Below are 16,260 nucleotides of genomic sequence, written 5' to 3' on the forward strand. Positions count from 1 at the left end.
CGATGGTGACACCCATGGGCGCAAGACAGCAAAAGGTGAGGAAGGGCAGGCTACTCGAGAGGATGAAGCTTCAGAGCAAGGTACAAAACCTAAGGAGGGCTATGTTACACCAAAGACTGCAGCTGCTTTTGTGACCAGTTGGGAGGTGGTGGCAACATTCGACGATCTGAGCCACCCGCCAGGTTTTGACCTGGTACCACAGTATGCTGAGATGGAGGTCTCTGCTGCTGCTGATGCTACGGCGGTTGGTGAACAAGGCGGAGAGAAGATGGTGGACAGCAAGCTGAGGTATGTTGGCAAGGAGGATGCGAGCATGAAGAAGGTTGCAGATGACAAGGGTTTGCAGAAGGGCACAGGGGAAGCTATGTTAGTTCTTGGGAAAAGAGGAGAACGTGGATCAGTGGTGGAAACGGATCTTGCAACAGAGAAGGAGGCAGAGAACAAAGACCAGCACAAGAAACAGAAGGGCACGACCAATGAGGTGGACAACAGTGGTAAGCATGGTGGAAATGGAGCTACCGGTCCAGGGGCTACCGGTCACCTGGTGGATGCCGATGTAGGCGTCCAGCAGAAGCCATGACGCTCCGAAGCTGGAACTGCCGGGGCCTCAGGCAGCCCCGGACAGTTCAGGAGCTGGTGTGCCTAGTGCACACTTACAAACCAAAGCTCGTTTTTCTTTCAGAGACACGGCGGAAGAATAAGTTTGTTAGTAGCTTGAGATGGAGGCTGGGGCTAAAGCATTGTATCATCCAGCCCGGGGTAGGAAAAGGTGCCGGATTAGCCTTGTTTTATGATGAGAGTGTTGAAATAATAAAGCTTGCTGTGGGTTTGAGATACATTGATGTGTTAATTCGTCTAAACCAACATGGGCCACAATGGAGGGGCACCTTTGTATACGGTGAACCAAAATCACATGAGCGGCACCACATCTGGAACGTCCTAAGGATAATAAAAACAGTGTCAAATGCCCCATGGTTTGCCATTGGGGATTTCAACGAAACCCTCTGCCAATCTGAACACTTTTCTGCAACAAAAAGATCAGAGAAAAACATGGCCAACTTCTGTGATACTCTTTCGGACTGTGGCCTGTTTGATCTGGGATTCAAGGGTCCAGCCTGGACATACGACAATAAACAAGAAGGGAGAAAGAATGTGAGAGCGAGGCTTGACAGAGGAGTGGCGTCTGCAACATGGAGTGATATCTTCAGAAAGGCATCAGTCGAAAACATTTGTTCCTCTAGATCAGACCATCTCCCCCTTCTCGTGCGCTTTGGTCCAAGAATGGAATGGAGACCGACCACGGAGAAGCGTATACCTGCTTTCCGCTATGAGTACATGTGGGAGCGGGTGGATTCCCTGTCTGCCTCGATTGAGTCTTCATGGAAGAAAAACGGTGAGGCTGTGACCTTGGAAAATTTTGGTTCCAAACTCGCAACTATGCAGGCAGACCTGAGACAGTGGGCAACGAAGGATTTCGGTTCGATCTTAAAGGATACTGCTGCGATCCAAAAGGAAAACATCATCTTATGGAGTAAACCGCAGTATCCGGGACAGGCAGAGGAAATAAAATACCTGTCAAGGGAGCTAGATGAGCTACTATTGAGAGAGGAGATGATGTGGAGACAGAGATCAAGGGTTTCAGAACTGAAAGAAGGAGATAGGAATACAAAGTATTTTCAGAGAAAAGCGAGTTGGAGAAAAAAGAAGAACACCATTGTAAAATTGAGAGATGAAGATGGAAACTGGATTACGGATAAGAAAGGAATTGAGACCCATGCTACAGGCTTTTTCAAAAATCTGTACACAAAAGATCACAGCGTTGTTCCTCATGAACTGATTGAGTTGACAAGGAAATCTGTCGGTGAGTATATTAACACTCAGTTAACAAAGAGTTTTACAATGGACGAGGTGAGCGACGCTCTTTTTCAGATTGGACCACTAAAAGCGCCCGGATGGCTTCGCCGCCCGATTCTATCAATGAAACTGGGGCGTCATGAAGGAGGACGTGGTGGCTGCAGTTCTGCATTTTTTTGAGAATGGAGTGCTACCGGAAGGCATAAACGACACCGTCATCATTTTAATTCCGAAAGGAAATAACCCCCAATCGCTGAAAGATTTTCGTCCCATAAGTCTATGCAACGTGATATACAAAGTTATCTCAAAATGCCTGGTAAATAGGGTCAGACCCTTCCTTGATGATATCATATCCGAGACTCAAAGTGCCTTCATACCGGGAAGAATGATTACGGATAATGCAATCATAGCCTTTGAGTGTTTTCACAAAATCCAACATCACAGGAATCAGTTCAACACCCACTGTGCTTACAAGCTGGATTTGGCAAAGGCTTATGACCGGGTTGACTGGAGGTACCTAGAGGAGGTCTTGGGTAAAATCGGGTTCTGTCAGAAATGGATTAAATGGACCATGGAATGTGTGACATCGGTCAGGTTCTCAGTGAAATGCAATGGAGAGCACTTGGAATTCTTTAAACCATCTAGAAGGCTGCCACAAGGTGACCCTCTCAGCCCCTATTTGTTTCTTTTTGTTGCTGATGGGTTGGTTAATTTGCTAAAGAAGGAAGTGAATGGAGGAAGCATCACGCCGATCAAAATTGCTAGAAATAGTCTGGGCATATCCAACTTGCTATTCGCAGACGATAGTATGCTGTTCTTCAAGAGCACGGTGGAGGAAGTGGTCGCTGTCAAGAGAGTTCTAATGGTGTTTCAGCACTGTACATGGCAACTGCTCAGCTCGGGCAAGTGTTCAATACTCTTTAGTGAAAAATGTCCAGAACAAGTGCGAGAGGAAATCAAATCGGTGTTAGAAGTTAAATCTGTCACTTTTGAGAGCAAATATTTGGGACTCCCGACGCCTGAAGGAAGGATGAAAGATGAAAATTTTCAACCGATTATGGACAAGCTGGGAAAGAGATGCAATATTTGGAATGAAAGGTTCATGTCATATGCAGCAAAAGAGGTCCATGTCAAGTCCGTCCACTGCCCACCTTTGTCATGAGCGTGTTCCACGTTGTCCAAGGGTTTTTGCGAGAAGTATGAAAAAATGATTAGAGATTTTTGGTGGGGTGATCAGGAGGGGCACAGAAAAGTACACTGGATGTCTTGGGAGCACATGACCTTGCCTAAGAGAGCAGGAGGCATTGGATTCGGTGACATGCATTTGTTCAATGTGGCCCTGCTTGCGAGACAAAGTTGGAGACTTATACAAAACCCAAACAGCCTGTGTGCAAGAGTCATCAACTCCAAGTATTATCCTAATGGAGACATCCTCAACACCATCTTCCCCTCGGATGTCTCGCCGGTCTGGAGAGGAATCGAGCAGGGTTTGGAGCTGTTAAAAAAAAGACTCATTCGGAGAGTTGGAAACGGCAAGAGCATCCTAATTCAAAGGGACCAGTGGATACCGAGAGTGGATGGTTTGAAAACAACTCAGTTCATTAGGAGATCGAGACTCTGTTGGGTTAACCAATTGATCAACTAGGAGACAAAAGATTGGGACAGATATCTGATCGGAAGGATTTTGTACCCCTTTGATGCTGAGGAGATTTATAAAATAAAAATCCCCTTGACAGAGATGGAGGATTGCATCGCGTGGCACTATGAGAAAAACGGGAATTTCACAGTACATAGTGCTTACAAACTAGCAGCGAGTTTGAACAGCAACACAAATGGAGGACCCTCAAGCTCGACTACCGGTGCAGGTAATAGGAGTATTTGGGACGTCATTTGGAAAATGAACATCCCGGAGAGGATTAAAATTTTCGGATGGCGAGTCGCGACTAACACTCTGGCAACTAAAAGAAATAAATGCAGACGTACTATAGTTCATGATAGTGTCTGCGGGATCTGCGGCAATGGAGAGGAAGATGAATTCCATGCTGTTATATCATGCACAAAAAGTACTGCACTTAGATTCGCAATGAGGAAGGAGTGGCGACTCCCGGATGAGCAAGAGTTTTGGTACACTGGGAAGACTGGCTGCAAATTCTTTTGGACAAACACGATTCAGAGATGAGGGTTAAAATCATGCTGCTGCTGTGGAGAGCCTGGTTTCTGAGAGAGAACTGTGTACATAATGATGGGAAAGAAACTATGAGAGAGTTCTTCCTGCTGCAGTACGAGGAAGAAATCAGGAACTTATCACAGCCTATGGTCGGAGATAAAAAGAAGTGTTGCTGGTCTTTGTCTGCTACTCTTCCTGCGCGCTATGGAATGACAGGAAACGGTCAGGCATCTGGCTGGGTGGGCGGCGCGCCTACTCTCGCCGGCCGGCCGCTTGGTCCTCATCAACGCAGTCTTGGGTGCGCTGCCAACGTACGCAATGGCGGCGCTGCTGCTTCCTCCCTCGGTGGTTCACGCTCTGGACGCCCTGCGCCGCTCCTTCCTCTGGAACGTGGCTGAGCGGGCCACAGGGGCCCAATGCTTGGTCGCGTGGGAACGAGTGTGCCGGGCCAAAAGCGAAGGAGGCCTCGGTGTTCGCGACCTCGCTACCCAGAACGCATGCCTCCTCCTGAAGATGCTTCATCGCCTCCACACGACGCCCCGGTCGCGCTGGGCGGCCTGGATTTGGAGCAGTGCGGACGGCCGCTCCATCCTCAAGAGCGGCGAGCTCGCGTGCGGAGAACACCGCGCCTCGGTGGGGAAACTGCTTCCGCTCTACCGCACGATCACCAGGGTGGCGGTCGGGGACGGCCGGGCCTGCTCTTTCTGGTGGGATTCCCCTGCGGGCCTGTGGCGGTGGCGTACCCCGCCCTCTTCTCCCACGCCACGGACGCCGAGGCGACCGTTTGGCAGGTGTGCCGGCGTGGCCTGACCAGTTGTCTGGTCCCCAGACTGACCAGGGCGGGTGAGCGTGAACTGCATGCCGTGTCGGCTCTCTTGGTGCCCCCCCCCCCCCCCCCCCCCCCCCCCCCCCCCCCCCCCCCCCGCGTGAGGGGGAGGACACAAGGCAACTGCGGCATGCTGCTGCGCCCCGCAATGCTCTGTCGTCGAGTGCCGCGTACCGGCTGCTGCGATTTGGCGGGGCGCGGGCTGGCATCGCGGATATGATCTGGAGCGCGCGGATCCCCTCAGTGTGCAGTTCTTCAGCTGGCTGCTGGTCCAGAGGCGTATACACACTAGAGACGTCCTGCTACGCAAGTGCATCGTTGCCGCGACGGAAGCCGGCTGCCCACTGTGCGCTGCGCCCCTGGAAACGGCCGATCACATGCTCTTCGCCTGCCCGTTCGCAGGTGCCTTCTGGAACAAGCTGGGCGTCGACACTGATGGAGTCAGGGTGTGCGGGCTGCCTCGCCTTGCCACCGCGGTGGGCGCGGTGACCGAATCGGCAGTGGAGTTCGCTCTACTTTGCTGCTGGCAACTCTGGAAGCACAGGAACGCTGTGGTCTTCCAGCGACAGCAGCCGTCTCTGCAGCGTGTGCTTGGATGCTGCCGTGAGGACGCCGCACTTTGGCGTGGTCGGCTTCCCGAGAGTCGGAGGGGTCATGTAGAAACTTGGCTACATGCCCTCTCCGTCTAGCTAGTGTGTGCCCGTAAAAACCCTCCCTGCCTCCTCCCTTTTTCGATGTGTACACGGTCATCTGTAAAACACTTCCCTGGGGTTCTCCCCTGATCATCAAATATATTCAGGTGGGGACCCCCCCCCCCCCCCCCCCCCCCCCCCCCCCCCCCCCGCGTTGAACATTTGAGAAAAAAGTGGGAACCTCTGCCACCGGGAGTGCTGAAACTGAATACTGATGCAGCATTCCTAGCAGACACGGGTCGAAGCTGGGCCGGAATAGTGGCACGAAATGATAAGGGACTTGTGTACTACTCTGCATGTAAGGTGATGAACCCCAGCAAAACAGTTGAAGAGGCCGAGGGTTAGGCTATTCTGCTCGGCCTAACGGCACTGGCGAGGCTGTACAATGGACCGATCATGATTGAGACTGACAATACACTAATAGCAACTGAACTGAGAAGCAACGGAACCTGCTGCTCTGAATGCTTTTGGATTGTCAATGAAATAAAAAATGCATGGCATACATTCAGTTCAATCCAAGTCAGGACAGTCAAGAGGGAGCAGAACCGGCTAGCACATGAGCTAGCAGCCAGAGCTAGGCGGCATGAAGACCGCCTGATGATCGCGGACGTGCCGGGGGAGCTCCGTCCGTTGATGCTATCTGAATGCACCGAGTAATTTCTTTGGCTGTATTTTCGGTAGTTTTCCTCCAAAAAAAAAATTATTGTCGCGAGGGGCAGGCAAGCCCGCCTTACAAAACGCTAGAATTTATCAGTTTCATTCCATATGCATAATTCTAGGGTTACAATGAAGAGGTGACCAAACTACTCGCTGGCTAAAAGACTGTACGTGCTGCCGTGTAGGAAGTTAATCATCTACGTACGCCAAGAAAGCACCGTACAGTCCCATAGGTTGCTGAGAGGTTGTCGATCGGGCTTAACACATGTACACCAATCGTAATCGTAACCGTTACAATCTGCAGTATCTTTCACGTTAGAATTTCCCACGGGTTTATCCATCAGCAGCTGGCACACCCGAAAGCCGGCGGCCGTGTCCGGCAGGTTCTTCCTCCGGAATGACTCGGCTCTCCACATCCCAACCTTGTGGCACAGGTGGTCCGTCCAGAACTGGTTGCCGTCCTCGACGTGCATTTCCTCGAGCACCATGGCGTTCTCCGCGAGGAACTTGGCGAGCTGCACCGGGAAGCAGTTCACCTCCTTGGCCTTGAACCGCAACGTCACCTTCCGGAGGCTCGTCTGCAGACAGCGGAACGCGCAGTTGTTGGTCAAGGGGTCCGGGAGCTCCGACACCCCGCCGAGGTCCACGGCCGACGACCTGCACGCGAGCCTCTCAAACCTGTCCATGGACTCGCCGAAGGGCCCCCTGACTGGGTCCTCGTGCTTGCGGTCATACCAGTAGTTGTACCGCATGGCCAACCTGAGCCGGAGCTCAGACATCACCGGGCAGGAGCGGAGCAGCCTCGCCGTTGCTGCCGCCGTGTCGTTGTTCATGTACTGGTACTCTCCGTCTAGTTCCAGGAGCTTCAAGTTCGGGAACATTGGCAGGATGGCCCCGCGAAAATATAAAATAGCACAGCTGCACCCGGGCCCTCTCTATCTAGCCATCCATTCTACGCATTGTGATTCGTGCAAACACATTTCTCTTTTTTGTTTCTCTCACATAAAACATATTTTGAACTTCAAACCTTTGCAGCGTGGCAAAGCTTTCCATCTAGAATCTAGGATAAATCTTTCAGAATTTTTTGTCAAACATAAATATACAAAAAAATGATTTTTTAAATCTTTCAGAATTTTTTGTCAAACATAAATATACAAAAAATGATTTTCTAATTAAAAAAATCATTTTTTGTATATTTATATTTGACAAAAAATTCTAAAAGATTTATCCTAGATTCTAGATAGAAAACTTTGCTACGCTGCAAAGGTTTGAACTTCAAGACATCTTTTATGTGAGAGAAACAAAAAAGAGAAATTTTCATACGAAAAGTTAGTTGTGTTGCACAGATCTTAAAGCAATATTGGACAACCAGGATACCAGGGCCGGGGTGCAGCTGTTCTAAAAATCCACGTCCAGATGACCCCGGCGTCCCCATCCTCGTCGGCCACGATGTCCTCGATGCACCCGAGACGCTGGAGAAGCTTGCGATCATGCCGGACAACGGTTCGTAATTCAAGATCTCACAGCCACCCTGATGGCGGTGAGCCACATCGAAATCGACTCGCGCGAGCCCCGGCGCCGACGATGTGAGCGAGAGCTGAATGGGGTATCCCTGGAACCGGAAGAAGCGGAGGTTGGGCATGTCGGGTTCGATGCCACTGCCGCCAGCGGCGGACGCCTTGATCTCCTTCTTGGCGACATAGGTCACGAGTACCAAGGCGTTGACCGTCGGGCATCGGAGGCGGAATGGCAGCATGAAGTAGTCCGAGTCGTAGAATCTCTTGTCAGAACATGGTGGCTTCGCTGCCCTTTGCTTGATGTTCACCAGGGTTAGGCTGGTGAGCGCCGGTGCGGCGTCAAACATGTCCCGAAGATACCCCTCCAAGAAAAAGCAGTTACGCAGCGTCAGATTTGTCAGACACGGGAAAGCCATGCCTGGGTGAGGGAGTCTTGCATTAGGGGGTACTCGGACAGCCGGACTATATACTTTGGCCAGACTGTTGGACTATGAAGATACAAGATTGAAGACTTCATCCCGTGTCCGGGTGGGACTCTCCTTGGCGTGGAAGGCAAGCTTGGCAATTCGGATGTGTAGATCTCCTCCCTTGTAACCGACTCTGTGTAACCCTAGCCCCCTCCGGTGTCTATATAAACCGGAGGGTTTAGTCCGTAGGACAACGACAATCATAATCATAGGCTAGCTAGCTTCTAGGGTTTAGCCTCTACGATCTCGTGGTAGATCAACTCTTGTAATACTCATATCATCAAGATCAATCAAGCAGGAAGTAGGGTATTACATCCATCGAGAGGGCCCGAACCTGGGTAAACATTGTGTCCCCCGCCTCCTGTTACCATCTGCCTTAGACGCACAGTTCGGGACCCCCTACCCGAGATCCGCCGGTTTTGACACCGACATTGGTGCTTTCATTGAGAGTTCCACTGTGCCGTCACCATAAGGCTTGATGGCTCCTTCGATCATCGGTAACGATGCAATCCAGGGTGCGTGAGGTTTTTCTCCCCGGACAGATCTTCGTATTCGGCGGCTTCGCACTGCGGGCCAACTCGCTTGGCCATCTGGAGCAGATCGAGAGCTACGCCCCGGCCATCAGGTCAGGTTTGGAAGCTTGAACTATACTGCCGACATCCGCGGAGACTTGATCTTCGACGGATTCGAACCCATGTCAGGTGCGCCGCACAGTCACGATGAGCATGACTTAGCTCCGTCGTCGGACGGTGTTCGGGAGATCACACCTGTAGCTACTCCGGCCTCAAGCCGGAGCAGATCGCGCTGTCCGAGGACGGGTGGATGGACCCCGCCACGGGGGCCGCACACTCAGCGGCGATAGAGCCGAATACTGACTTCACGTCCTATGAAACCTGTGTTGCCGGACACTTGGATTCGTCCCCGACCACGGGCTCCGAACCGCCTGCATCCGTCCCTATCGAATCTGATTGGGCACCGATCATGGAGTTTTCCTCCGCGGATATCTTTCAACACTCGCCCCTGGGCGACGTGCTAAACTCATTAAGGTCTCTCTCCTTGTCAGAAGACCCTTGGCCGAACTATGTCCGGCGTGAGTGGGAAGCGGACGACGAACAAATTCGTTACCCACCCACCACCCACTTAATAGCCACTATCGATGACTTAACCGACATGCTCGATTTCGGCTCCGAAGACATCGACGGTATGGACGACCATGTAGGAGACGAACAGGAACCACCGCCCACAGGGCGCTGGACTGCCACCTCATCATATGATATATACATGGTGGACAGCCCCAAAGAAAGCGATGGCAATAAGGCAACGGAGGATAATCCCCCCGAGAAGCAATCTAAGGACCGGCATCATCGACGCCGCTCTAAGCCCCGCCAGAGCAAAAGAAGCGATACCGGCACAAGAGACAATAACGCTGCAGATAGTGCCGAAGACGAAGACAACCCCCACCAGCCAGGGTTCGAGCGGGAGGATGGGCAAACTAGCCCTAAGGAACAGGGAGCAGACGGAGAATCAGAGGATGACAATTACATGCCTCTCTCCGAAAACGAGGTGAGCCTCGGCGACGAAGAATTTATCGTGCCCGAGGATCCCGTCGAGCAGGAGCGCTTCAAGCGCCGGCTCATAGCCACAACAAAAAGCCTGAAGAAAAAGCAACAACAGCTTCAAGCTGACCAAGATCTGCTAGCGGATAGATGGACTGAGGTCCTGGCGGCCGAGGAATACGAACTCGAGCGCCCAACCAAAAGTTACCCAAAGCGCAGGTTGCTACCCCAACTCGAGGAAGAAGCATTAAAGCCCACGCTTCCAGCGTATGATGCGGCTGACCGGCCACCTCGTGGCCGAGATAAAGCGGCATAGCAGGCCAAAGTCCAGCCCGCACCCCGTCGCCAGTTAAACAAAAATACCAAGTCCCAGGGTAACACGCAGGACCTGCGAGACGTATTGGAAAACAAGGCAGGACATGCAAGATCGATCTACGGATCACGGGGGCGCGCCCCAACGCGTGACGACGATCGTCACGCCGGATATACTAAAAGCAAATCCGGCCGGGCCGAATATAGCAGACAAGACTCGTATGAACTGCGTCGTGACATAGCCCGGCACAGAGGCGCCGCACACCCCCTATGCTTCACTAATGAAGTGATGGATAACGAATTCCCAGAAAGGTTTAAACCCGTGAACATTGAATCATACGATGGTACTACAGACCCCGCGGTATGGTTAGAGGATTTCTTCCTCCACATTCACATGGCCCACGGGGATGATCTACACGCCATCAAGTATCTTCCGCTAAAACTCAAAGGGTGTGACAGCCTGATTTTTGCCCTCTCTGATTTGCCTGATTTTCATTTGGCTTTATTTTGAAATTTGGAGTTTTTGAATATTTTCATATGGATTTAAACACTTGGGTACCCTTGGCTTTCACCCAAGTGCATCATTCCCCTTCTGATCCACCTCAAAATAATCTTGGGAATATTTTTCTTAAAATAAAAATATTCATTTTTCCTCTCTAAAACCCTAGCTAGTTCAATGAGCTCCAAAGCAACCCTAATTTTTCTTGCCCACAAAAATCTGAGAAAATTCAAAAATATTCTTTGACCCCTAGGGCACCTTCCTGAGCAAAAATATTTCATCACTTTTTGGAATATTTTTGCTACAGAAAATATTTTCTGTTCTGGACAGAAATGGTGGTTTCTACAGCAACTACCATTTTACTTGCTCCATTGTGCCTGAGGTTTCTTGTGCATCATCACCTTAGTAGATGATGGCTAGCCTCCAAAGCACATCCCCCAACTCCCAGCCATTTGACCTCAGTAACCTCTCAAAGTTACTGATCAGAAACTTACCTGGCTTGTAAAATCTTCTCTACTGCATCTGGAGCCAAACCAAAGCGTGGTAATCTTCAAAACTACCACGAACAACAAGCCAGACATGATTTTTGGACGTTGGTCGGCCTGAGGGAAGAGTTCACGCGGTGACGACGCGTGTCCACGATGCCAGCATGCGTGTCGACGCGCTCTGGGTGCCGCTGAGCGCTCTGTTCGCGCGTGCTCGCTTCCCCCGTCTGCCCGAGCATGCCAAACTTCGCCACCATCCTCGTCTCAACGCCATTAAGTCCCCCTGGCGCTCGCCGACACCGGAGCTCGCCGCAGCGAGCACGGGCGCGGTCCGGCCAACGCCACAGTGCGCTCTGCACTGTGCTCGTCGCCTTCCTCTTGATCCTGTGTTCATCCCCGTTCGCTCATAGTCCCCGCGTGAGCTGCGTCGCCTTCTCCCCCTCTCACTGACGCCGCTCGTCGCCGGGCGCAGCGTCCAGGTGTTGCCGGCGGAGCCTCGATCCACCCCTGACCCTCGCCAATAAAAGGAGCCACCCCCAGCCTCCTCGAGCACCATTCTCCACTCCCACACACTCCACAAGCGTGTAGATAGCCGTAGCCCGGCCGGGCAGGCCGCGGGCCGCCGTCCCCGAGCTCGAGCTCGCCGGTGATCCCCTCGGGTCGTCGCGGTAGCTCCAGCCCCTCCCAGGCCAGTGCGAACCTTCCAGGGCCTCCGCCTCTCTCTGGTGAAGCCATCCCGTCCCCTTGGAGCCCCTGAAGTTGCCTCTGCTCGCCGTCTTCCTCATCTCCGGCGACCACCGCTCTCTGCCTCCGCTTGCGAGGTCGATTCCGACGCCGTCCGACCACCCCTAGCTACGCTACGGGTATGGGTAGGTGCGCCTCCGTCCCCTCTCTCAAACCCTCCCTCTCGTTTTGGCCAAGGAGCCCTCGTCGCCGGCGAGAGCTCCGACGAAGCCGCGACCCCCTCTGTTTCCTTCTCCCCCTCCACCTCACCTGACTAGCGGGCCTCGCTAGTCAGCCACTCTGTACGCGCGTGAAGCGGTACGAGTGGTGGCGCCCTGAGGCTTTACGCCTTCGACGTCACCCCCCTAGTCTGTTTATTTAAATTCAAATTCAATTAATTTCCAGAGAGCTTCAAACATCTATAACTCTTCAACCATAAGTCCAAATGAATTGATTCTTTTTGCATTATGTTCTTTGCAAAGAAATCTAGCAGCTCACCAAAGATGAGATTTTTCTGAGCTGTCTGGAATTTCTGGTGATTTTCAGAAGTGTTCTTGATATTTTCTTCTTGTGCTTAAAATTATTTTCAGAGGGTGAGGCTTGTCTTGAGGATCACCAGAATTCTTGTGAACCTCATCTGCACTAAGGCAAGCCACAACAACATTTTCATGGTGTCATTTCAATATTTATGATTTTCTTACTTGAATGAAATGATTAATCCATGCATTTAAATAACTTTTATGTTATTTATATTCTGTTAAGTGTTTGTTAGTTATTATGCTTGATTTACAAAATGTGGGAACTAGCTTAGTTGGTAAAGCAAAGTTAAGATCTACTTGTGGTAATTTTAAAATGATTTGTTATGCATATGAGTAATTACTTAAAGTTATTTTCTTGCACAACTAAAATAGTAAAATTTGATAGAAAATATTCTGTTAAGTGCTTGTTTAGCCATTTTACTTGACTTACAGAATGTTTGAACCTAACTTGGTTGGTAAAAGAAATTAGGATTTGCTTGTGGTGATGATAGTATAATTTTTGCTATGCATATGAGAAATTGATCGAAGTTATTTTCCTACATGAGAAAATAATAAAACTTGTTACAAAATATCTTGTTAAAGTGAGAGTTACCCTGACCAGGAAAGTAATATAAGTTGTTGATGTTTATGCTTAGTGTGAATATGGTTGACATCAGTCATTCTCGTTAATATGTGATGCATGTGTAGTATTGCATTTCATGCCATGCAATGACACCGGTAATTTTCATTTTAAGTTGAACCTGAATATAACTCAAGTTGAATATCATTGACTGGGTCATGGTGCCGCTGAATCGAGTTTTTTTCCCAGTGCAACCACATTTGCCTTTGTGGGAAGCCCTTGATTCGGTCCATTGACATGCCTCTGGTCGGTGCCTCCAACTAGGGAAGGTTATGGCATGCTTACCCTGGCCCGATAAGCAGGCATAATCTTGTGTGCCCGTTGTTGGGATTATGGTACCGGGTCCCGGAGTGGGATCATTTTGGCCACGACGGTGGTCGTTGTGGCTTTGGTAGACACGGGGCCACCCAGGACTAGCCCGTTGGGATTGGGTCGGAGTGGCCGGGAGAGTGTCATGGCAATGGAGGGGTTTCGTCTGAATGCCGTTGGTCCACCCGAATGGGAGTGCGAGGCCATGGGTTCCGTGGTGTGGGTACAGTGTGCTACCTCTGCAGAGTGTATAATCTATCGATTGCCGAGTCCACGGTCACGGACGCCTCGTAGTAGGTCCCACCATGAGTCAACGTTTAATAAACTTGCACACTAAGATATGAACTTTGCACTGTTGATGATGGCAGAAAGACATCGAGATGTTCGAGACCAAATATTGGTCGTGGTTGTGATCGCCGTAAGGATCACGAGTTACTCTGGTCAAGACCACGATGGTGGTTTTTTGTGATCCGAGAACGATCACGGTTGGTAAGTCGGTCCCGAGGGACGTTTATCACAAGAGCATGATCACAGCATGTTGGAACAATTTTGCAATATTAATTGGTTAATTATCATGATATTGCTTGTCATTATGATTATGCCTGTTGTGAGCTTGCAAGTACATTCAATGTACTGACCTGGCGTGTCATGCCAGATTTCAGGAATGACTCGTTGGAAAGGAGTGCTGCTCGAGTCTAGATCGTGTCCACATCGGTGTCCCTGTGCTATGGAGTTTCCGCTACGACGTTGTTCCGCTGCCGCGTAGTTGTTATGATCGAGGCCCCTTTATGTTCACTGTTTTACCTTTCTGCACTTCTTCTCAGCATCTCTTTGAATATGTGATACGTCTCCAACGTACTATAATTTTTTATTGTTTCATGCTGTTATATTATCATTCTTGGATGTTTTACAATCATTTTATAGCAAATTTATGTCATTTTTTGGGACTAACCTATTGACATAGTGCCCAGTGCCACTTGCTGTTTTTTGCTTGTTTTTTACTTCGCAGGAAATCAATACCAAATGGAGTCCAAACGCAGCAAAACATTTTGGTGATTTTTTCTGGACCAGAAGACACACAATGGGCCAAGAAAGTACCTGAGGGGGGCTCCGAGGGGATCACAACCCACCAGGGCGTGCCTGGGGGCCTAGGTGCGCCCAAGTGGGTTGTGCCCACCTCGGCCGCCTCCGCACCACCTCTTTGCTCTATAAATACCCCAATATTCCAGAAACCCTAGGGGAGTCGACGAAATCAATTCCAGGCGGCGCAAGTTCCAGAAACCATAGATCCTATCTAGACACCATCACGGAGGGGTTCATCATCCTCATTGCTGCCTCTCCTATGATGCGTGAGTAGTTCATTGTAGACCTTCGGGGCCGTAGTTAGTAGCTAGATGGCTTCCTCTCTCTCTCTCTCTCTCTCTCTCTCTCTCTCGATTCTCAATACAATGGTCTCTTGGAGATCTATTTGATGTAACTCTTTTTTGCCTTGTGTTTGTTGGGATCCGATGAACTTTAGGTTTATGATCAAATCTATGTTTTTATCCATTAAAGTTATTTGAGTCTTTTGATCTCTTATATGCATGATTAATTATAGCCTCTATTTCTTCTTCGAATCTTTGGTTTAGTTAGGCCGACTAGATCGACTTTTCTTGCCATGGGAAGAGGTGCTTTGTGATGGGTTCGATCTTACGGTGCTTAATCCCAGTGACAGAAGGGGAACCGACACATATGTATCGTTGCCATTAAGGATAACAAGATGGGGTCTATTTCTACATAAATAGATCTTGTCTACATCATGTCATCATTCTTATTGCGTTACTCCGTTTTTCATGAACTTAATACACTAGATGCATGCTGGATAGCAGTCGATGTGTGGAGTAATGGTAGTAGATGCAGGCAGGAGTCGGTCTACTAATATTGGACGTGATGCCTATATAATGATCATTGCCTGGATATCGTCATGATTATTTGAAGTTCTATCAGTTGCCCAACAGTAATTTGTTTACCCACCGTATGCTATTTTTATCGAGAGAAGCCACTAGTGAAACCTACGGATCCCGGGTCTATTTTCTCATCATATACTTTCAGATCTATTTTGCTATTTGCTTTTTTATTTATTTGCAACTTTTATTTTCAGATCTATTAATACAAAAACACAAAAATACTTTGCTGCACTTTATTTTATTCACGATCTATTTATTCAATATATTACAACTTTCTCTCATCCACTTGCCAATTTCTGGCGCCGTTACCCGAAAGGGACTGACAACCCCTTTAACACGTCGGATTGCAAGTATTTGCTCTTTGTGTGCAGGAGCTGTTTACGTGGTGTTGCATGGTTCTCCTACTGGTTCGATAACCTTGGTCTCATCGTTGAGGGAAATACCTACCGTTGCTGTGCTGCATCGTCCCTTCCTCTTTGGGGAAATACCGACGTAGTTCAACCAACATCAAAAGGAATTTCTGGCGCCGTTGCCGGGGAGACATCATCAACATCTACCAGGTTCCTAATCACAAATCTCATCTCCTTGCAATTTACATTATTTGCCATTTGCCTCTCGTTTTGCTCTCCCGCACTTCACAAAAGTTTTCCGTTTCATTCGCCCTCTTTTTCGTTTGCCGTTTTCTCATTCGATCTTTTGTTCGCTTGTGTTGCCATGTGCCTTCTATATGCTTGCATCTTCGCATTCTAAAAATCTATTGATATGGATACCCATCCACTTGCTAATCTTTTTAAAAGATCCAATCATGATGAAACAATTGCTAGTGAGTTGAGTGCACTAGATTATCTTTATGAACTTTTGCTTGAAATTCATGAATCTGAAAATTGTGATGAAGAAATTTACGAAGTGATTCATGATAGCTCCTTGAATGAAAAGCATGATTGTAATGATTTTACTATAAATTCTATAAATGTCGATTGTGCTAATAATATGCAAAACCCCAAGATTGGGGATGCTAATTTTGATATGTCCAGTACTTATTGCAATGATCATGATTGGGGTGATTTTTCTTGTGATCTTAAAAAATTATTT

General features: G+C 49.3%; 1 protein-coding gene across 1 annotated transcript; it reads left to right on the forward strand.

Annotated features, from left to right (window-relative positions):
• Nucleotides 1-576: 576 nt before the first annotated feature.
• On the forward strand, nt 577-3,016 carry LOC141040738 (uncharacterized). The gene is made up of 3 exons (XM_073506855.1): nt 577-1,393; nt 1,444-1,531; nt 2,299-3,016. The coding sequence occupies exons 1-3, from the start codon at nt 577-579 to the stop codon at nt 3,014-3,016; spliced, it is 1,623 nt and encodes a 540-aa protein (XP_073362956.1).
• The last annotated feature ends 13,244 nt before the right edge of the window (nt 3,017-16,260 follow it).

This window comes from Aegilops tauschii, chromosome 2, assembly GCF_002575655.3.
Source record: "Aegilops tauschii subsp. strangulata cultivar AL8/78 chromosome 2, Aet v6.0, whole genome shotgun sequence".
NCBI lineage: Eukaryota > Viridiplantae > Streptophyta > Magnoliopsida > Poales > Poaceae > Aegilops > Aegilops tauschii.